The following is an 8,682-nucleotide window of genomic DNA, read 5'->3' on the forward strand; positions in this document are numbered from 1 at the left end:
TTTCCAATGTGCATTAGAAATTAATTGAATATATGAATTGGACATCTTGGCGTAGGGGTATATAATTTTAGAAAATTTTTTATTAAGGTCCAAAGAGTGTTCTAAAGGGATTGCAAATAGAAAACATATGGGTTAATGTATGCAAATAGAAACGATATGGGGGTCATCATTTTATTGCCTTTAATAGAGAGAATATGAGGATCATCATTTCATAGACTTCTTCAAACATTAATGATTACATACTAAAATGAAACCTTAAAAAACACTCTTATTTTTGAAAATCTCACATAATATATTTAGTTAAAATACAAAAAAACATTTTGGTGCCATATATTGGGCACAATTAATTAGACTCTTCAAATCAAACAAAGAGTGCCACAGTACCCAAGTATGATCATTTAAGGGGCACACTAGCCTATCTAGACAAGTTACAACAGTCGCTCAAACTGTCGCCAAATTTTGATGGAACACATGAATTTTGCTTGTTCTGATGCGCAGTGGGCAAGTCCGAGCGGGTACTCGATCACCTCCTTTAAGGACAGGTCTGCATACCCGCTTGAACACAGGCCTCCTGCCGCCAAGGCGTGGTGTCACCACAATACCTACAAGACGGCCCATACCTTCCTACCATGTCGAAGGTTTAGAAGAAGCCTTGACAAAGCTCTGCAAGGAGAATCGCCCACATGAGGCATTTGAGGTCTTGGCCTCCTTGGATCCTAACACCATCATTCTTTCCCGAGACCCAATTTACCATCTCTTGCAGCATTGCACAGAGAAGAAAGACCTGGAAGCAGCATGGAGAGTCCATTGCCTCATCATCAGCAGTGGCCTTGAATCCATTGCAGTATTAAAGGACCATCTCATCAGATTCTTTGCCTTGTGTGGTAGCTTGCCAGCATCAAATCAGGTATTCCTTAAGCTTCCCATAGCTAATGTTTATACATGGAATGCCATCATCACAGCACATGTCAAGCTTGGAGAATATGGAAAGGCTTTAGATTTGTTTGGTATAATGCAGCAAGATGGCACGATCATGCCAGACAAAGTCACATTTTTGTCCACCTTGCAAGCATGTGGAAGCATCAAGGCTATAGAGCTAGGTAGATTGATACATGAAGAGATTGTAGCCACTGGGCTTGATTCAGACCTAGCCATTGGAAGCTCTCTTGTTCACATGTATGCACAGTGTGGGAGCTTACAAGAAGCACATAAAGTTTTTGATCGACTTTTCAATCGAGATGTCGTGTCATGGGGGGCGATCATATCCGGATATGCTCAGTATGGTAATGATGCCCTTGTCCTTGAACTTTTTGAGAAAATAAAAGAAGAGGGCATACAACCAGATCGAGGCATTTATGTGTCCTTTTTGAAATCATGTAGCACCATAGGTGACATAGAGCATGGCAGGTTGATACATAGACAGATAGGGAAAGGTTGTTTTCAATCGGATGTTGTTCTTGGGAGTGCAATTATTGACATGTATTCTGCATGTGGAAGCCTGACGGAGGCATGTGAAGTGTTTGACAAGATGTCGAACAGAGATGTAGTGGCATGGGGCACTATGATGTCAGCATACATCCACCATGGGCTTTGTCTTTCTGCCCTCAAATCATATGAAAACATGAAACATGAGGGCATAAAGCCAGACAAAGTCATATTTTTGTGTATCTTGAAAGCATGCGCCAGTCTTGGCAAATTAGCCCTGGGAAGATTAATCCACAGCCAGGTAATCCATAGCGGCCTTGATTCATATGTGATGGTTGGCAATACTCTGATTGATTTATATGCCAAATGCAGTAGCCTAGAGGAGGCGAGCAATATGTTTGACAGGCTATCAACACATGATGCTGTGTCATGGGATATCATCATCGCAGGTTATGCCGACAATGGGCATGTTGAGGTTGCCTTTGAAAAGTTTAATCAAATGAAACTTAAGGGCTTAAAACCTAACAAAGTCACTTTCATATGCATCTTGAAAGCTTGTGTTTGTGTATTAACTGTAGACAAGGGCAGGGTTATTCATGATGAAATAATTAGAAGTAATCTGGAATCAGATGTGGCCGTTGGAAATGCTATTGTTGATATGTATGCTAGATGCCAGACTTTGGATGAGGCACACAATGTGTTCAACAGTTTGCCTAGTCGAGATGTAGTTACATGGGGTGTATTGATTGCAGGGTTTGCTCAGAATGACGATGGTCTCCATGCTCTTGATTTATTTGACAAAATGCTACAGGAGGGCATAATGGCAGACAAGGTTGTGTATCTGAGCGCCTTGAAAGCATGTGGGGGCATTAGAGCCCTTGAAGAGGGCCAGCTGATACATGACCACATCATTAGGTGTGAACTGGAATCACATACAGCTGTAGGGAACTCCCTTGTAGACATGTATGCAAAATGTGGGAGCCTAGAGGAAGCACACAAGGTGTTCAGTACTTTACCGAGCAAAGATGTAGTGTCTTGGGGTGCACTGATTGGGGGACATGCCCAGCATGGGCAGGGTCATCCTGCATTTGCACTTTTTAAGGATATGCAGCAAGAAGGTGTCCACCCAGATCAGGCGACATTTGTATGCGTTTTGAAAGCATGTGGTAACATAGGAGCCGCACAGGAAGGCAGGTTAATACATGACTTGATTCTTCGAAGTAAGTTTGCATCAGATAAGGTAATTGGAAATGCCCTTGTTGACATGTACGTCAAATGTGGAAGCTTAGCACAAGCACATAAAATGTTTGATGTATTGGCATGCCAGGATGTTGTATCATGGAGTGCAATGATTGTGGGGTATGCTCAACATGGGCATGGCTTTGCTGCTCTGGAGCTCTATGAAAAAATGCAGCAGGAAGGGATACAGCCGACTAGAGTGTCGTATTTGTGCACATTGAAAGCATGTGTTAGCATAGGAGCTGTAGGGCGTGGCAGGTTAGTGCATAAACAGGTAAGAAGAAGTGGGCTCGAGCTTGACATGGCTATTGGCAGTGCTCTTATTGAGTTGTATGCTAAATGTGGGGATCTAGAGGAGGCAAGGCAAGTTTTTGAAAAGCTGCCATATCGGGATGTGGTGTCGTGGAGTGTCATAATGGCTGGATATGCCTCTTATGGAAACTTCTGGCAAGTCACACAATGCCTTCAGGCCATGCTGCAGGAAGGATTGAAGCCAGATGACATGGTATTTACCAGTGTTTTGGGTGCTTGCAGTAATGCTGGCCTGCTAGATGAGGCTTTTGTATACTTCAAATCCATGATTGAAGATCACTGTATAATCCCCAATATTGAACACTATAGCTGCATGATCGATGTCCTTGGGCGTGCTGGGAAGCTGAAGGATGCTTTAAAGTTAGCCCACACTATGCCTATTTCACCAGATGCTATTGTATGGATGTCGCTGCTCACGAATTGCCGAACATATGGCAATGTAGAGTCAGGACGCCTATCCTTTGACCAAGTTCAAGAAATGGATCAAACCAATGCTTCTGGCTATGTGCTTTTGTCAAACATCTTAGCTGATCATTCTTTATGGGAGGACAGCGATAGAATACTAGAGTTGAAAGAATCAGGGAACCCACCTAAGAAGCATTGTATGGCCTGCACTGAAGTTAAGAACATTGTGTTTGAGTTTATAGTTGGGAGTAACAATAGGTCCAAAAGGATTGTAACATGCGGAGCTTACAGACAGGATTATACTTTGATAATGAATATTCAGCACCTTGGTTTCTGACGATTGCACAAACACAGTGTAGCGGAGATAAGAGTGCAAGAGAGAGGGTGAGAGAGAGAGAGAGAAGAAGAAGAACAAACACAAGGTACACCCAATTGGGTCCCAAATACTCTCTGAAGGGCCCCAACCAAGGATTGGTGTATTTCACATGGAACACATCATGCACGGCCAACTGGGAGATAGCTTTAGCTTCATAGACACCTTGTTGATCTTCTTTAGAATGTGAAAGGGTCCAAAGCTCCGAAATAATAACTTTGGGATCGCTTGCCTACCTATTTCAAGTTTTGCTTCATGATTCTAAGATATACCCAGTCTCCTTCCTAGAAGATCATATCTCTTTTGTCTTTGTTGGCATGTCGGGTATAGGCCGTGTGTGCTTTAGGCAACCTGTCTTTCATAGACTCCAAGATCTCTTGGTAAGATTCCGTCAACCTGTTAGCTATAGGCATTCAAAAAGTCATCTTGGTCAAAAAAGATTGGAATGGTCTTCCAAATGTTGCCTTGTATGGAGTCTTGCAATAGATGAAGAAAAAGAGTCTTTCAACACAGCTTGAACTAAAGGCAAAAACTATTTCTTCCATGAACATAACACTTCAGCACGTCGAATGCTAATTGATTATAAATCTCCGTCTGGTCGTCCGTAAGGCGACCTTCGTAGAAAAGCCAACCATCGTGTATCAAAAAATGGCATGGTCCTATGGCGTCCAATGCCTATTCCCACTCAGTACACCGAATTCCATGAAATCCGCATACTTGTGCTTCATTTCATCTAGTCATATACTAGCAAGATCCATCTATGTGGATTGGATGTGGAACACAGTTTCTTTCCTGCACAATGCCTGTTCTCGTTGAGTATCGAATTCCATGGAATCCATGTACTTGTGCTTCATTTTATCTAGTCTTGTACTAGCAAGATCCATCTGTGTGGATTGGATATGGGACATGGTTTCCTTCGTGTTCAAGGCGTCGGCCATTGGGTTGGCCTTACCCAGAAAACATTTGATCATGTCACCAAACTGTTGGAAAATTTGGCGCCAACAGTGTTGACAATCACTCCAATTCGCACTTGGCATCGTTTGAAGACAATGCAAAGCTTGGTGATCTGTGCGAATCTCAAGGTTGCGTCCATAAAGAAAATGTTTTCAGTGCTTCAGAACCTGTATCACCGCAAGGAGTTTCCTGTCATAGACCGAGTAGTTCTTTTCTACAGGGACTAGCTTATGGGACATGCAAGCAACTGGATGCCCATTCTGTTGCAAGACCGCTCCAATTGCAATGTTATTCACATCGGTGATTACGTGAAATGGGTCATCCTAGGAGACTAATGCAAGGAGCCTCAAATAATGCAACCTTAAGGTCCTTGAAAGCTTGTAAACGCGGAGGGATCATCTGAATAATATGTTGCCTCTGAGTCTTAACACCTTTAAGTAGATCAATGAGAGCTACCGAGATGTGACTGTGATTTTTGGGGGAGCTTGGTGAAGGGAGCTTTTCTTGGCTACCTTTCTCGACTTGAACAATCTCTCTAACTATTGCCACCACCGTCTCCGCCCACCACCGCCTAGCCTAGCCCACACCACCAACCTTGTTCCTTCCTTTCTCTCTCTATCTATTTCCACCGTTCCTTTTCTCCCTCCCTCCCTTTCACTCTCCCACCCTCCCTCTCTCTCCTTCTCCCACTCTCTTCCCTCCCCCTCTCTCACTCTCCTTCATCTCCCCTTTCACTCTCCCCCTCTCACTCTCTCTATCCTTCTCTTTACTCACTCTCTATCCTCCCCCCCCTCTCTCTCTCTCTCTATCCTTCTCTTGGCTCTCGCTCTCTCTCTCTCTCTCTATCCCTCTCTCACTCTGTCTATCCTTCTCTTTGTTAACTCTCTCTATCCTTCGCTCTCTTTGGTAGCTCTCTCTCTCTCTCTCTCTCTCTCTCTCTCTCTCCCCCCTTCGTTTTTTGCTCTCCTCCCTTTCATTCTCCCACCCTCCCTCTCTCTCCTTCTCCCACCCTCTTCCCTCCCTCCCCCCCCTCTCTCTCTCCTACCCTCTTCCCTCCTCTCTCTCTCTCTCTCTCTCTCTCTCTCTCCTTCACTCTCCCTTCCTTTCACTCTCCTACCCTCCCCCTCTCTCCTCTCCCACCCTCTTCCCTCTTTCTCTCCTTGTCCCACCCTCCCTATGCATAATCTGTTCTTCTCTCCCTTTGTCTCCCTTGTCTCTATCTCTCCCACATCTTCACATAACTTTGCATAGCATTACATGTGAGTTTATTTTTTATATTTGTATTTTTGCATTTGCATGACATTGCCTTCTCTTTATTATCCTTTTTCATGTCAATGCATGTATGTGCCATTACAATACATTGCATTGCATGGCATGGCATGACATTGCATTTGGATATTATTACATGTGCATGTCATTTCATGGTACTTGCCCTTCGCATAGTGTTGCATGTGATTGTATGTCATTGTATGTCTTTGCATGTGACCTTATATCATTGCATGCGAGTATAATTGACAAGGTGAATAATGTATACAATTATACATACAAGATAATTTCATTCTAGGCAAGATATCTAGTATACGCCTTGCATACCGTTTTATAAGAAACAATGCAGAATGTAAATTTATTAAGGTCAATATTTTTACAATTATGATTGAGGTCATGGCATAATTATTTGACAAGAAGAGGGAGAGAGAGCGAGAGAGTAAGAGAGAGAAGAACATGACGACATCACATCCTTAGGATCGAAAATACCACTTTCAATTACAAATAAAATCAAGTTCATTCACATACAACTTCGAAATACAACTCTTCTATCATAATTGATATTCAAAACATGACAACAAACTTGAAATTTCATTTAATTAATCAAAACAACAACAAACCAAAAATTTGATAAGGCAGTTAATACAAAAGACAAGGCGATCTATAGTTGAGACCACTTTATTCCAAAAAGATTATTACATGATCCTCTCGGGCTAAAGACAACTATGTTCTTATAAGGGCTATTGCAATCAAACATTGTTTACAATTGATGACATACCATAACTATTTGTGGTTCCTACATCTATGCGCTTTTTGGCTATTGTATTCTTTAACTCCTCTAGTAGAGGCTTCTCCGTCTCTTTGGAAATGTACCCATAACTCCGCTAAGGGTCTCAATTACAAACACTTTTATTTTCCCGACTTTAATGACCAAATGCTCAAAGACTGTTGAAATTGCCGAATTTATTCTATTGGCCACCATATCCGATATGCCACTTTTGTACCTTGTTGACCGATGGCTACATCAATTGCTTCCTAACGTAGTCCCTTTTGCAACACAAACCCACCAGCCTCCAATGCTCAGATCTCATCCACAATCAGGTTTGTACCTCGTCCCATTGGCCAAACAATCGGGGGCTAGCAGATGATTGATACATGGTGTTACATACTCTCCAAGTATGATCCGCCGGTTGCTGTTACAAAACCATATGAACTGATGCCTTTGCTCCCCAAACCATTCTCTCATACCATAGAAAGAAGGAGTTGGAACACCTTGCCTGTAGTTCTTGATGCTCTTTTGCACTTGCCATCTTGGCCACCTGACCATCCTTGGCAAGTTACCTTGCTATGTAAAGATGTTCAACGTATAGCCCACATTGAGTCGTGTATGTCACTCTCCACAATTTTCTACACAACAAGTTATCTTGCTATGTAGAGATATTCAACGTATAGCCCACATTGAGTCGTATATGTCACTCTCCACAATTTCCTACACCTCTTCTTGAGTTATCTCTCCCTCTGCATTGTGTTGACCACCTTATATAACTAAAGGAATAGTGGGTGGAAAGTTTAATCTCCTACCTTATTTCTTGCGTGGCTGGTTTTCTATCATAGACTCTAGACGATGTGATAAGTTATCTTCCTACTATCGTCAAGGCTACCCGAGCATGCTGTGTTTAGGTGCATAACATTCTACAAAGCTTACTTACTACTTAGTTGTACTCTTATATTTGTAAACTAAATGGAAATAATAATGTGTAGATGGATTTGTAAGTGCCATGCAGAGAGATATAATTCTAGATGTGCCTGCAAATCTTAAAAGATTGGTGCAATCCAAAACCTAAGAGCAATATGTATACATAGCAGCCACTTCATGACCTTTGGGATGCAAGGATATACAAGAGATGCCCATTGTTCCTTGACTTTCCAAGTGGAAAATTTTCCAAGAGGAAAATTTTTCAAGAGTGAGAAGGAGATGTATACTCGAGCCTGTAAAGTGAAGTAATCAACCATGGTATGAGCTATACAATTAGATATTTCAGTTTATTTTAAATATTGTTTCTTATATCTTTTCGAATCGTGAATTCTATTGTGAAGCCTAGAAGTCTACGTGACAAATCACATGTTCAAGGCAAGGGAAAAGGTCTTATGAAAGATGAAAGGGATGATGAAGATGAAGAGGTGATGATGATAAGGATAATGATGATGAAGGGGGAAAAGTGCCAAAGAGGGATGTAATTAAGGGAAAGAAAAAAGGAAAGGCACTATAGGAAGAGGACAACTCTGATACCTCTCCATCAAAATGTGATGAAAGCGATTCTGATAATAGCACTCATAAGATCGAGGCAACTCCAAAAGTTGTCGTGCAGCAACACAGGCAGGGCACTCCTTTGCTTATGGTTCATTGGTATTATTGTTACATTGTTTGGATACTAACATAGATTAAGTTATGGATCCAGATAAGCTTGGGAAGAATTGAAGCCCATTGCGCCATATCAATCCACGTAGCATGGGTGACCTGACCCCAATCCAAATGAATTTGCCAGGTATGATTTTACTCATTAGTAATGATAATGTAATGTATTTGTGTGGTGCATGAACTTACAAAATGTAAGAGTGTCTCGTAGTACCATGACATTAGTCCTCGACGTTTTGAGCGAACATTAAAGTGCTAGTTCCTCTACCATTATAGAAGCCTCGGTGTTGGA

The 8,682-nt window shown here is 41.9% G+C and overlaps 1 protein-coding gene across 1 annotated transcript; it reads left to right on the forward strand.

Annotated features, from left to right (window-relative positions):
• Positions 1–490: 490 nt before the first annotated feature.
• LOC147615762 (pentatricopeptide repeat-containing protein At2g33680-like) lies at positions 491–3,718 on the forward strand. The gene has a single exon (XM_086777898.1). It carries the CDS (start codon positions 491–493, stop codon positions 3,716–3,718), a length of 3,228 nt encoding a protein of 1,075 aa, XP_086634024.1.
• The last annotated feature ends 4,964 nt before the right edge of the window (positions 3,719–8,682 follow it).

This window comes from Cibotium barometz, chromosome 39, assembly GCF_041138505.1.
Source record: "Cibotium barometz isolate CiBa-2024 chromosome 39, ASM4113850v1, whole genome shotgun sequence".
Classification (NCBI taxonomy): Eukaryota; Viridiplantae; Streptophyta; class Polypodiopsida; order Cyatheales; family Cibotiaceae; genus Cibotium; species Cibotium barometz.